General features: G+C 41.6%; 1 protein-coding gene across 2 annotated transcripts in view; it reads right to left on the bottom strand.

Moving 5' to 3' along the window:
* RPGR (retinitis pigmentosa GTPase regulator) overlaps positions 1-14,887 on the bottom strand; it is a gene marked incomplete at its 5' end in the record, with an annotated part of 37,373 nt that overhangs the window by 3,130 nt on the left and 19,356 nt on the right. The window contains 4 exons of one of the 2 annotated variants that reach the window (XM_082219947.1): positions 3,115-3,271; positions 4,183-4,222; positions 5,636-5,872; positions 6,619-6,873. In XM_082219947.1, coding sequence (XP_082076073.1) covers positions 3,258-3,271; positions 4,183-4,222; positions 5,636-5,872; positions 6,619-6,873 — 546 coding nt within the window. In that variant the 3' untranslated portion in view covers positions 3,115-3,257. Of the gene's footprint in view, positions 1-3,114; positions 3,272-4,182; positions 4,223-5,635; positions 5,873-6,618; positions 6,874-14,887 lie in introns of those variants that run through there. The other variant, XM_082219946.1, reaches the window with a different exon arrangement.

Below are 14,887 nucleotides of genomic sequence, written 5' to 3'. Positions count from 1 at the left end.
CACTGCCAATCAATGTAGACAACAGTGAGTGTGACAGATGAATGGTCTAATTCAATATATTGCAGCTCATCCCAGTTCCATATCATAGATCTTATAACCAAAAATAAAACATGCCAAAACTGGTGTGAGAGGGGAGAGTAAACCGGGAGTGGGTGGACATGACACTCAGCTGCAGTTTATTAAGCTGTAGTTTATTGAGGTGGGATTGTTAGGTCTGAAGCTATTTACTTCCTTTATGTATATCACAGGGTGGGCCTGACTTATTCGTGACAAGGTAGACAATTGCGAAGACTGTGAACATGGACAGAAAACAGACATTCAGATCACAAGAGACTGAGGAGGTTTTGCCCCCCAAGACAATTTTAGCCCTGATTGTAGTAGATTATTTTTTCCCATACGAAACATAGAATTGTAGAATTGGAAGGAACCTTGAGGGTCAACTAGTCCAACCCCCAGCAGTGCAGGAATCTCAACTAAAGCATATGTGAATGGTGGCCATAAAACCTTTACTTAAAAACCTCAAAGGAAGGGGAGTCCACAGCCTCTTGTGGGAGTCTGTCCACTGGAGAACAGCTCTTACTGTCAGAAAGGTCTTCCTGATGTTTAGTCACAATCTGCTTTATTGTAGAAGGGGAGTTTATTGGCTTGTGGGGTTTTTTGTTCTTGTTTTTATTATGTATTTTCTGTTCTTATATTGTATTTCTATGTTGTGAACCGCCCTGAGATCTACAAATGAAGAGTGGTATAAAAAACAAACAAACAAACAAATGAGAAAACAAGCTTGCTCCATCTTCCATGTGACAGCCCTTTAGATAACTGAAGATGGCTATCATACCTCCTATCAGTCTCCTCTTTACCACGCTAAACATACCAGACTCCCTCACTCCAGATACTTGAACATTTTGATCACTCTGCTCTGCATACATTCCAGCTTGTCAATAGGCTTCTTAAATTGCGGCACCCAGAACTGGACACAGTACTCCAGGTGTGGTCTGACCAAGGCAGAATAGAGTGGTACTATGACTACCCTGGATCTGGACACTATATTTCGGTAGATGCAGCCTAGAATAGCATTAATTTTTTTTGCTGCTGCTTATGGTCTACCAAAACCCCTGGATCCTTTTTTGCTTGTACCATACTACTGGCAAGCCAGATGTCCCCCATCTTATATTGGTGCAGCTGGTTCTTCCTGACTAAGTGTAGAACCATACATTTATTCTTATTTAAATTCATTTTGTTAGTTTGGGCCCACTTCTCCAATCTGTTAAGGTCATCTTGAATCTTCTGCGGCATTGGCCAAGCCTCCCAGTCTTGTGTCATCTGCAAATTTGGTAAGCATCCCCTCAATACCTTCAGGCAAGTCATTTATACAGTCCTTGAACAACAATGGGACCAGGATAGAACCCTGTAGTACCTCACTAGTCACTTTTTTCCAGGCTGATGAGTAGTGGGCTCAATTTTGTGGAATTTCCTTCCACTTATGACCAGATCTCTTCTTGAACTTCCAGGGACTACAGAAGACTTTTTTTATTATAACAAGCATTTAATTGACATCTAGTTTTATAGGTTTAACCAATTGTTTATCTTTCCCATATTTTATTTCTTGTGTACCACTTCAGAGACAATTGTAGTTAAGTTGGCTCTGCAAACTGACACTTAAAGGACCTCTAAAAAACAAGCCCTATTGTTATGCAGCTCAGATCTTAAAGTTTCAGCCTGTATGGAAACTATAGGTAAAGGTAAAGGTACCCCTGCCCGTACAGGCCAGTCTTGCCAGACTCTAGGGTTGTGCGCTCATCTCACTCTATAGGCCGGGAGCCAGCGCTGTCTGCAGACACTTCCAGGTCACATGGCCAGCGTGACAAGCTGCATCTGGCGAGCCACTGCAGCACACGGAATGCCGTTTACCTTCCCGCTGGTAAGCGGTCCCTATTTATCTACTTGCACTCGGGGGTGCTTTCGAACTGCTAGGTTGGCAGGCGCTGGGACTGAACGACGGGAGCGCACCCCGCCGCGAGGATTCGAACCGCCGACCATGCGATCGGCAAGTCCGTTTACCTTCCCGCTGGTAAGCGGTCCCTATTTATCTACTTGCACCCGGGGGTGCTTTCGAACTGCTAGGTTGGCAGGTGCTGGGACCGAACGACGGGAGCGCACCCCGCCGCGAGGATCCGAACCGCCGACCATGAGATCGGCAAGTCCGTTTACCTTCCCGCTGGTAAGCGGTCCCTATTTATCTACTTGCACCCGGGGGTGCTTTCGAACTGCTAGGTTGGCAGGCGCTGGGACCGAACGACAGGAGCGCACCCTGCTGCGGGGATTCGAACCGCCGACCATGCGATCGGCAAGTCCTAGGCGCTGAGGTTTTCCAATTTTAGTATATGTGCTGCCGAAGCGAGCAACTAGGCGCTGAGGTTTTACCCACAGCGCCACCCGCATCCCCATGGGAACTATAAAACTCAGCAATTCATGCAGGACTTTATTTGGTGTTTGGTGCTTATTTGGTATCCAACCAGGGACAAATGCACTAAAAAAATATTTGACAAGAAGTTCCTGAAAGTTAGCTGGAATGAAAACTCAAGGATTCTCTTATTTCTCCCCACCCTCAGGAATTATAGGTTTATTTGAATCTTTGTTTTTACTTGCACGATGAAAAGCAAATAGCAACACATTTTTTTCATACTTAGAAATAGGTAAAACAATTGCAAGGAAGCTTCTAGTATCCTGCTTTTTTCCATTTGAAAAATTACAACAATGCAGGCTGAAACAAGAGCTAAGACAGCTTGCTGTGTTTGCTGAAAGTTTCCTGAAAAAGGCTTAGAACTCTATGCAGTTAATACAAATTGGCATTAACAATGTTTTGTCTCTCCTTTTAAAACTGGCAGGGTTCAGTTCTTTTTCTAGCTGAGACAAACCACAATGACAGCGTGGCAAGGACAAAGGGGCACATAACTCTTCTGAAGTAAACTGTAAAATTAAGACTATATTAGTGACCACCTAGGAAAAAAACAAATCTGACAATTCCACCCAGCAAGGGCTATCCTTAATTAATGCATGATATCAATTTATCATTTGGGCAGGTACGTGAAAGGAAGACAAGCTAAAGCAAATGGCTCATTAAAACCAAGGATCTTATTTACTGACCCACGGAACTGTCAGTCAACACAGAGAGAATTACATCAATTAATACAAAGCAGGGAAGACACATATATAAAATAGTCTGGAAGCAATCAGCACCACTTCCTCCTAGCAACTGTCTATGCAGTGAATTCTAGAAAGGATAAAATATTGCACCAGATGAATGAAAGAAGGTGTTCTTGTGTAAGAATCTATTGTACGCTAGTTTCTACACTCACAAACACACACACCCCTCTCTACCCTCCAAGCATGAGGCATTAGGAGAGTTCAAGGGCACACTCTAGCCAGGCAAATACACTTGAAGTACAAAGCAGGGTGAGTGAGGGTTCCCACAATGGTTTAACCCCGGTGACTGTTCTTGCATGTTAATCTGCCAACCTGTATCATGTCTACATTAGAATCAGGAGGACAGATAGTATCTTCAGTGGCCAGGATTCTTAAGTTCTTGTGCCCCAAAATGTGTTGGAAATACTTGGTGTCAATTACGACACGATGCTGGTAGTTAAATTAGTGTGCTAACTTGTAACTAAAACTGGGTTGTATTTAGTGAGCAATCCCATGGATTGATTTATATACAAAGAACTTAATGCTGCTGAACAAAAAGTACCTTTTTAGATTCTATTTAGATGCCTGGATTATTATTTTTTAAAAAAACTAAACTAAACTAGATTATGACAAAGATTTTCAGAAGGCAAACACAACTGATAATTTATCTAACTGCTTACTCTATCACAATGGACACACAGTGCAACCCTATGCATGTTTATTCAGAAGCCAATCCCACAGAGTCCAATGGAACTTAATTCTTATTAAGTGAGCTTAAGACTGCAACCACTTTCTAAGAACTATAGAACTATAGCAGACAATTAGTCTGCATATAAGCCCTTGACAGAAAAGATGCAAACAATTACTGATGCTTGAAGAGCTATGACTTCCTTAGGAAACAAAGCACAGCTCTTATTTGAAGTCAACATTATGCAATGTTTCTATAAGCAAACAGGTAAAAGTTAAATGCTGAAAGTTGATTGACACATTTGTTCCTACCTTGCTTAGTTGGGTCTTCTTCTGTACATGCCTCTACTTTCTAAAAATACAAATATATAATATTGTTTTAAAAAGAGGTTAAAAAAGAAATACTTAATTGAGAGTACTTAAAAAAAGGATAAGCCTCAAAGGAATACACCCGCTCTGGGGTTAAGAATGACGAAGGGGAAGATGACAATCTCCTAAGTCAATACATTATTTAAAAGAAAATCAAACTATCTCCCTCATTTTCAAATAACAACCATCATTTAGTTGAAAGAAGGGAGGGAGGGAGGGAGGGAGGGAGGAGAAAGAAAGAAAGAAAGAAAGAAAGAAAGAAAGAAAGAAAGAAAGAAAGAAAGAAAGAAAGAAGGGTTCATTGCAACAGCAAAAACGTGTCTGAAAAAGTACCAATATTGCAGAATATGATGATTTTTTAAAAAAAACAGCTGAAATGAATGCAAACACAGTTTCCTTGCCTTACCTACAAAGTCCTCTCTATAGCAGGCCCTGCATGGGTCCCAATTTGGTCTGTGAGCCTGTTTTCCCATACCATGCTCCTCCACCCCACACCTGATGTCATGTGAAGGAACAATTGACAGCTTTAAAGTGCCTTTCCTTTTTTAATGAGGCTTGCTGTTAGTGCCAATCAGCTGATAGGTGGTGACAGCAAGCCCTGGTGGGACTGGCTGTGCTATGGAGTGATCCAGTGGTATCGGGACTTGCTGCAAGATTCCTCTGCAACACTGGCTTGAATTCAGTATGGCAATGCAAAAGATGGTCCTCTGCAGGCAAAGACTGAGCTGTGCCCACAAAGGAAAAAATTACACCACTGAGACACCAGGTGATTGAAGGATGGGAGGTTCCATCAAAATGGTTGGTAGGTGGTGAGGGAGGGCACTATCAGGCCTGCCCACTGACTTCGATCCCCACCTGTGCTTTATAGTCTTGCCCCAGCTTATTTCTCTCCTATTATATTTCCAATACAACCCTCCTTGTGAGCTTTACTCCTCCAGTTCCCTCATCTTCCATTGTCCAAAGGTCTCCTGGCTCTCTCAGAAGACTTTGCCTTTCTCTTTTGCTGTCCTGTATGCCTGCCATGAACACTGATTTAATGCCATCTCTCTGCCTTCCTTCAAATCCCTCCTCAAAACTTCCAAGGTTCCTACGCCCTATTGTACTTTAGTCTGTAACCCAGCCTAAGCCCACTTAACTGAAACATGCTATGTCCCTGCCTCCCATTCTTCCTTGTTTCGCCATGTTAAATTTTAGACTGCAAGCACTTCAAACACAGAAAAATGCACAGAATCCACAATAGAGCTCTTCAGTTTGTTTCTTTGTTGTTTAAGTCAGCTGCTTACCTTGAATACACATTAGAACCAATCTGTGGCTTAATTGTGACAAGACTAACAGTACAGTGGATAATGGGATCTTGAGAAAGGTACAAAACTGAAAGTGAACAAAACTGTTTCACCTTTATAGTTTCTGTAGCCATCTGATTTGTTTCCTCAATCTCACATGATTTACTGCTGTGGCCCTCATTTTCAGGTGATAGATCATCATTATGTTCCACTGCAACTGGTTCCTGCCCCTTTTTCTTGTCCATTTCTTCTTCTTCTTCTTCTTCTTCTTCTTCTTCTTCTTCTTCTTCTTCTTCGTCGTCGTCGTCGTCGTTATCATTAGTCTCTTCCTCGTCGGATGATTTTTGAACCTGTAAAATAAGTGAATACATTTTATGGCTCTGAACACATGTAGGAGATACACACTGCAAAACAATTTTCTGGTTAATATTATATAATAATAAAGCAATCCAAAGCTGCATATACACTATACCTTCAAAGCACACTGAAGGCATATATCCACCCCCTGCCGAAAAAAGTATCCTGGGATTATTAGGAGTGCTGGGAGGAGTAAATTGCTGTTCCCGTTATTCTTTAGGCCAGGGAGATTATGTTTTGAATGTGATTTAAAAGTATGATGTTTATGCAAGTCCAACTCCCCAGTCCATCATGTGGGAGGGAGTTTGAATGAGGTGGAGATGTCCCTCTGCTCAGGCCTGCCTGGTTCTGCCAATGAGGGCCTGCTCAAATGACAGCACCAGAAGAAGCTCCCAGCCACAAACCCTGAAACGGGGCACCTGCAGGTGGAGGAGGGCAGAGCTGGGCCACCACAGAATCTACTGTATCCTAAGTCATCCCTGCTGTTGTCACCTGATGTCAATGATCCTAATCTAGGTTGCCTTCACTGCACCAGCTAGGAGCTGGTACTGTATAGGTATTTTCCTCCCTGCCCTGACTGGTGTGAGCTGCAGTGCTGAGAATGCAACAGAAGCTATGATGCTCCATTAAGCCCCACTGCTGCTGACCAGAAGGTTTCGACTGCAATCTAAGTAGATAACAGAAGATGAACCATGATATCCCCAGTAAGTTTAACCCTGAACGTGAATAAATGATTTACCATTGTCGTTTCTGTAGCTGTCTGGTTCTTTTTCTCACTCTCAAATGATTTGCTGTTCTGTTGCTCATTTTCAGGTGCTTGGTCATTTTCAGGTGCTTGGTCATTATCGTGTTTCGCTGTATCTTGTTCTTCAACCTCTTCCTCTATTTCCTCAACCTCCTCCTCCTCTTCTTCCTCCTCTTCCTCTTTTTCTTCTTCTTCATTGTCATGATTCTCACCACCATCACTCTCTTCCTCATCAGATGATTTTTGATCCTATAGTGTCATTGAAGACAGGTATTTTTTTAAGCTTAGGTTTGGCAGAATAAAGGCTTGATAACCGCATATAAACGATATATGAAAACTTGCAAAGAAAGCACTCAACAGGTTTTGCATTAATAATCTATTTTGTAGGTGTAACAAGTTGAATGAAACGAAGTCCAAAGCAGAGGCAACATCACAATGTCCATGAATTTCAGTGGAAATAAATGTTCCTATGATATTAAAAATAGAGACTATAACATTTTCATATGCATTCTTCCTCACACTATAATACAGATGCTACAGCACGTTTCGAAAATCTCATGTATGTTAACCATCAGGGAGATGGAAATGGATCACCAGTCCCACATTTATCAATTAGGTGGGATTCTCCTGTTAAAGGCTTTTCATTTTGTTTGTTTTTTGCTTTATATTTTTGCATATAAGAACTGTGTAACCCTTAATGAAATAAGGACATTCATTCTTTGTGACACTTGTTTGTATGCTTGGTGTTATCATGCTGAAATTTAATTAAACGTAAAATACACATCTCATCTAAAATGTGTGTTGATATTTAAATCTAGAATTGTATTTGATAAAACTGAGGTTTTTGCTAAGCTAATTTACTATTCTGTATATTAATAAAGTAGTACTATATGAACAAGCTAATGAGATGGCTCAGTTTGCATGTGCAGAGTTAATTTTTATCCAAGCAATTGTATGTTGCCATGGTAATTATTTTCAAGAAACATGGGCAATGCTTTTATGTTGGGTATTTTAGATAACTACCTCTAATTGCAATTTTTGAACTCTCCAGTATTTAGCTAATACACTAAATTTGATATGAATATTTTTCATTGTCAATCATAGTTACCTACGGAATAGACACAGTTTGTTCGAGATACCTGATGTATAAAGAAAACCTGTTCCAAAGGGATGCTGTGATTGTCAATCAGGAGTCAGAAGTCAATGTATTTTAAAATACAGTCACACCCAACGCTAAGCAACCATATCATGTTTTATACAAGATAGGGAAAGGATGTGGAAAAAATGCACAAAACAGGAAATACATACAGAGATTTCTAGCACACACAGTACACTGGGCATGTCCACACTAGAGCATTTCCATTCACATTTAATATGTGTAGTCAACATGACAATGACATCGAATCCCACTCTAGAAGCCTCTCCTCTATAAATTTGGGGTTAGTGGGGATAATCTGATAGAGTGGGGAAATGAGGCTCCACTTGGGGACACAGATTATTTGTTTAGATGTTCTTTTGGGGGTGGATCCATTATCATTTTCTGCTATTAGCCTTTCCATGCCCACTACTTCCTCAATGCTTTCATTACTTTTCCAGCTGTGCTTATATCTATTTTCCGTGCACTCCCTAAGGAATTATTATTTTGTTATCCCTCATATCTGCACAAAACCAGAAAACTGCAAAAGCAAATTTAGAACTGATTATGTGCTTTTGCACACTTATCAAGCAGGGATTTTAAAAGAAAACACAACAAGGTGTGCTTGCAACTATCTGTGTGCATGCCTTATCCGCACTCAATTGGTGCAACAGAACCAACAAATTTGAAGGCATAGACAAATACAAAAGGGAATGCCTATTGGTATGAATGGAAATTTGCTCCCCATATACAAGTTCAAGTATGTGTGGGGCTGGACTACTCCAGTCTAATTGAATGTGGAAAAAGTAGATTAACAATTAAATAAAGCTCAAATGTGAACAAGCCTTTAGTCTAGAGATGCTAAATTACCTCCTGGTGTGCCAGTTCCTGGAAAGCAGAGATCTCCTCTTTATGTCCACCTCATACACCTGAAGTTGCTAAAAAAAACAACCCAGCACTTCTTCCAAACATTTCCCTCCCCCATTTCCACTGTTTTATGGGATCTCTATGTCTTCTCCACGGACCCTCCCCCCTGAAATATTACTAAACTAGTTTGCTCAGGTGCCATTTAGCCAGGAGAAAGCAAAGCCAGCTCCCCCCCCCCTTTGTCATGCTGCATGGGAGTAGTAGCAAAGTTGTGACAAAGGAAGGATATGGGATTGGTTACAACTGGGGTCAAGTGCAACACGGTTAAGGCAAAGATGGCTTTAAAAATGCAGTCTACTTTATTTACCAACCCCAAGTGTCCCTCACATTGAGGAAGTCCTGAATTTGGCAAAGTTCTGCCTCCCTTTTATGTTCTGAGAGATTAAAGGGCATAAACAAGCAGTGGCAGGAGGCAGCCAGAAATTTACGGGATGTATGGCAACCCGTTCCCCCCCCCTTTCAGTTTTCTGCCCCGCCCCCATTTTTTCAGGGTTTGTTTTTTGCTTTTAATTTTTCTGAAGAAGGCTGCGCCCTGGCGGCAGTGGAAGTGACAAGAGGTCACTTCCCTTGGCCGGGGGGGGGGGGCAGGGAGAGGGAGGAGGCGGGAGGGAGCGGTGAAGCAGCCACAGCAAGCATGGCCGTTTTTCGTTTTTTTCCGGGGAGGGGATCACGTTTTATTTGTTGTTGTTTTTCTTGTCGGAGCTGGGCAGAGTGGCCATCCAGATGTGCTAGAGAGTGATCGCCCTGTGGTGTCACAGTCCTGCAATGGGAAAGCTGGTGGGTCTCCTCCCCCAGGGGTGGCGGTTATTCATAAAACCCTGCTAAGTGTGCCTCGTCTGCAGTTTGGGGCAGAAAAAACACCTGCATTTTCTGTCTTCTTCCTTGAAATCCACGGCTGACAGGGAGGGGCCAGAGATGCTTCTGCTGCTGCCAAAGGCAGCTGGTGCCTTTGAGGGTCCCCCTCCTGCAACAGAATGAGCGCAGCCAGACGGAGCTCAAGAATTTCGATGGTTTTGTTTATTGGTTAAATTTATATCCTACCTTTTCACCAAATGGTGTTCAAGGCAATTAGGAGCAAGTGAATTAGATGCTCTACATCTGTTCATTATGTAAACGATCATGCAGATGAAATTCCTGCATTGGAGGGGGTTGGACTAGATGACCCTTGGGGTCCCTTCCAACTCTACAATTCTATGATTCTATGAAAGACATATTTGCCAAAGAATTACAATCTGCTGTGTTTAAAAACAAACCAGAAGATCCATTTACTTTAACTGTCTGAATTTTGGAAGGCGAGGCAGAGGAATGCTGCCTAGAATCCATAGCAGTTTAACATTCCTGATGAAAATAGAAAGTAGCTCAAGTTTTCAATCCAGGAAGATTTATACTTAAGATTTATACTCAGTGGTAAGTAAGACCAGAAAGCAAACTAGACATGTTTGTTCCCTAAAGGGCCTGCTATAAATATAAATGCAGCTGTTAAAAGGAATTAGGGACACATTTTGTCCCAGTTGCTATTCTTTGAGAAAAGTAAGATTTTGCCTATTTATCCTGTTTAAAATCATGGAATAGGATCTCTGACCCTTTTATGCAATTCAGATTAAGATCACAGTCTCTCTGTATTTTGCCAGAGTAACCACTTAAACCAGATTCAGCAGATATGTGTCAAGGAATTCAGTATGTTCATCCTTCAACAGAAGTTTTATCTCCTTATTCTTGCCCCTTATTCTTTAAAGATCCAAAGGTGCACATGTGAACCATTCAACTAAAGTTATGCTTTTACTTTTGAATTGCTCCATATTGTTTTACTGTATGTAAGCCACCTTGGAAACATTTGTGTTAAGAGGCACTGTAGACTTGTGATAAATAAGAGATTAAAAACCATCTACATGACCCCATGTGTTTTCTGAAAGTTGTATTTTCAGAAGTTGTCTCTATAGAAACCCAAGCTGCTTTTTCAGCTCGTGATGTTTAATTTAATTTATCCCAAAAAGAAATTATCAGAATCATAGCACTGGAAGGGACTCTGAGGGTCATCTAGTGCAACCCCCTTCAATGCAGGAACCCCTTCCACAGATGTTTGTGCATGAGTCACCAACCTTCTGGTTAACAGCCAGACACACTGACCAGTTGCATCATAGGCAATCCCTGTTTCCCCTACATGCACACTCACATGCTTGATCACAGTGGTCCTACTGCTAAGTCCCAATTTTGGAATATGAAACATGTCTATAGGAACTGACTTCTTTTCTACAGTAAAAACAGAATGAAAGCCAAGAGAGCTTGATATTGATCTTGCAACTATCTATTTTCAGATTGTTTACAAGCTCGTGCAGTTTGTTTATGAGCTTCTGTACATTTTACCTTCTCTTTCCATTTCTAATATACAAGGGAAGAAGAATTAATTATACTTTAGCATCTTCCAATACAGCATCTTTTCCGGATAAAACCATGTTGTTTTCACCACCCCCCTACAACGACTGAAACATTGAAGAGGGAAGTTACAATCACTTTAATTCTGAATATGAGGCCAATCAACGTCAGTTAGCCAGATATATTACGATACTGAACTCCACTGTGCTTACTTATACAAACACTTAAGACTTAAATAAACAAATCACAGCCTATTCTTCAGAATACCAGTAACACATTTGGTTCTCCTCCACAGTCAGGATGTTGCCAAGTGGAATGGAAAATGTCTACTTTTTCCTTCAGGCTTGTTTACTAAACATTTTAATTAATAATACACTTTACCTTCCATTCTTTTCATGTTGCTCTATTTTGACCCTTTGCCAATGAATTCAGAAATAAGAATTCAATCAAAAGAGACAAAGAGTCTTTGAGAGAGAAAAGAAGGTTTCTGGAGCCTGATACTGAGTTAGAAAAATATGGTTGGAGATGACAACAACTCAGCCTTTTGCTCAATATCTCTCTTTGTAGACTACGGAGTCCTGGATCAACAAAATCAGTACTAGCATTAACTTTCATTTAGCTGTAAAAGTGTCAAAATGAGGGCTAAGGGCCAGTTCATATGTCCCCCTTTTTAAACATGGGGCAAGTCAATCCCTCTTGACTTTTTCAGCAGATTTTACAGGATAGAACCAGTCTGGAAACCTCCAAGTAATTCAGTAATATAACCCACATTTCAAAGGTGTTTCAAGCCAAAGTACTGTGAGCGGCACAATGGGTCAGTGCATCTTGCTCTCAACCAGAAGGCTGGTGGTTGAAGCCCACCCAGGGATGGCTGTGGGCAGGATTCCTGCACTGCAGGAGGTTAGACTAGATGATCCTTGGCATCCCTTCCAACTCCACAATTCTATGATTATGTGAGTTGCACAGAGGCTGCAGCCTTTGTAAACACTGCAGAGGTTTGTGATGATGTCACCAAATCATTATGCACTATTAGTACAGTCGTACCTTGGTTCTCGAATGCCCCGGAACTCGTTCATTTCAGCTTCCAAAAGATCAAAAACCAGAAGTGAGTGTTCCAGTTTTCTAACATTCTTTTGGAAGCCAAACGTCCGATGGGGCTTCCGCGGCTTCTGATTGGCTGAAGGAGCTTCCTGCAGCCAATCAGAAGCCAAACTTTGGAAGTCAAATGTTTTGGAAGTTGAACAGACTTCCGGAACAGATTCCGTTCGACTTCCGAGGTACATGGGATTATGACTATGGAAGGACAAAGTGGTTGAGAACAGAATCATAGGCACTAGTTTACTACTGCAAGGACATGATTAAATTTTGACACAGATTTTATTTGTGTATTTATCCAATCCAGTTAAACAAAATGAGGACCAAAACCTTTTTTTTTGGGGGGGGGGGGGATAAAGATGTACAAATAAAGTTGTACAAAATAAACCTCAGGAAAATGTCTACTAATGTATCTAACGCTGAAACTGAATGGACTTAATTCTAAATCTCCTCCTCCTAACTAAACACAAACGATCCAGGTCTTAGTCCTGCCTCCTCTCTGTAATAACCACAGTATGCAAGTACTGTATTTTTCTGTGTATTTTTACCGTATTTTTCTGTGTATTAGACAAGGCTTTTTTGACTCAAAAATTGTGTCAAAAAACTAGGGTCGTCCAATACATGGATAGTGGCATGGGGGGGAGAAGAAGCGCACCTGCCAGCCAGCTGGTTGGCGGGAGCGCCACTTCCCCCGATGCCGCAGTGAGTGGGATATGATCTAGGGAGTATTTCCTGCCCACAGCTGTGGGGGGGGGGGAGCTGTGCGCCTCCAGCCAGGTGGCTGGTGGGAGCGCAACTTCCCCCGATGCCACTATGAGCAGGAAACAGCTGCCTGAAGCTGCGTGGGGGGAGAAGCTCAACAACTTTCGACCATCTCCCCTCATTTTCTTAAAATGTAGTCCTAAAAAATGGGGGGGGTCCTATAAATGGGGGTGTCCTATAGACGGAAAAATATAGTAAGTGTTGATTCACACAAGTCAATGTCATCTCTCGTTAGATGTGTGGTACTAGTTATTTGAGATAGGATGATGGTTGTTACAGAGCGCATGGTGTTTTACTGTGGTTTTATAAATTGCTGGAAGCCTGCTAGAGTGGCTGGGGCAACCCAGTCAGGTGGGCAGCATATAAATAATAAATTATTATCAAATTATTATTCAGATGAAATCCTGAGCTGCAAGGAGACCCAGTATGGATGTTGAAGCTGCCCACGACAGCAGCAAGGTTTGGGGGTCCCCAATCCTTCCTCCCATTTTTCATATATGCAACTAAGTATACATCCAAATAAATTGTCCCAAATAAATATGATTGCATAGCAACAATAAATCAGAATAAACATTAACATGTTTTTTTTAAGAAGTGCATCATAATTTTAATATTTTTATTGGAACACTTATTACAAGGCACAGTAAACATATTAAAACAACAGAAGCACTTAATATGCTTTGAACAAATGAAAAAGGAAGCCACATTCTTGGACGCATAATTGGGCAACATAAATTATATGTCTGCTGTTGGACAGAGACTGGAAACAAAACAAGCGTTTTTTATCATTAGATGACAAACCAAATTCTTAGGGCAGGGGTAGGGAGTCTGCAGACCTCCAGAAGGTGGTGAACCCCAACTCCCATCAGTCCCTGCCAGAATGGCCAACAGTCAGGGATGATGGGAACTAGGATCCAACAACACCGGCAGGGTCACCGGTTCCCCATCACTCTCTTATGACATGGCTGCATTGCTGGCTGCAAGAGCAAAACTATTGTCTTTGCTGGATCAGACCAAAGGTCTGTATCATTCAGTGTGCATGGCGCATGCAAGATATGACTTCTCACGCCACCGTTCCTCGTCCCTAAATAGTCACTCCCTTTGGTGGACCCTCCAGAGCAATCTCTAATAAAAGTGCAATGCAGTAAGCACCTGTAGTTGAGAGAGAAAATTCAGAGAGCCTTTTGAGCATGCCTAAAGAGCTCTTTGGATCCCGGTCTCTGTCCAACAGCAGAGAGCCCGATGCCTGCAGGAAACCTGTAACCTGTATTACTGAAGAATACAGTGGGAGCCACTCCCACTTATTGGCCCCTAGCTTATCTGGCCCTTGAGGGGGTTGTCACCAATACCCTGTTTCATTCACCTTCCCCTTTCCACTACTTCTTGCAGAAGATTTATGAAGTACAGCCAGAGAACTCTACTGTCCTAGGCATGCCACTGTTCTTTCGGTATTACCCCCCTAATAGGACTGCCAAGCTGAGATAGCCAGCCAGCGTGTCTTGAAACAATACGTCCAAAGGAGGAACGCATGGAGTATTTACTCTCAGTACAAGAAAACCTTTAGTCTACACACCATACACAGCTTTTGTGACCATGCAATGTTCAAAAAACTCAACAGTGAAATAGCATTAATCTGAAACAGCGGAGATCTCATAATTTGAACATGGTACCTGGTTCTCACTGGCAGATTTGTCACTGCACAAGACTGCTTTTAGTGTGTTTTATAAAGTTGAAATTTGAGGAATTTATATAAAATGGCAAGTAAAATTGTTTAGTAAAAAAAATCATTAAGAAATAAATATAAATTTTGGCATAGTACTGTATTACAATTCCCTATACAAAATTTCCATGTAAAATCGAGCTTCAGGGCTACTTTAGTGTCAAATAATGTGGCAGCACATTGTTCCAAAATTGTGAATTTTGTAGTCCATTCACAACATGTTTTGATGTCACCCTTTGTTTTGAGCTTTT

This window comes from Podarcis vaucheri (assembly GCF_965113315.1).
Source record: "Podarcis vaucheri genome assembly, chromosome: 4".
NCBI lineage: Eukaryota > Metazoa > Chordata > Lepidosauria > Squamata > Lacertidae > Podarcis > Podarcis vaucheri.
The sequence above is the reverse complement of the archived record's forward strand: the minus strand, read 5'-3'. Positions and strand labels throughout refer to the sequence as shown.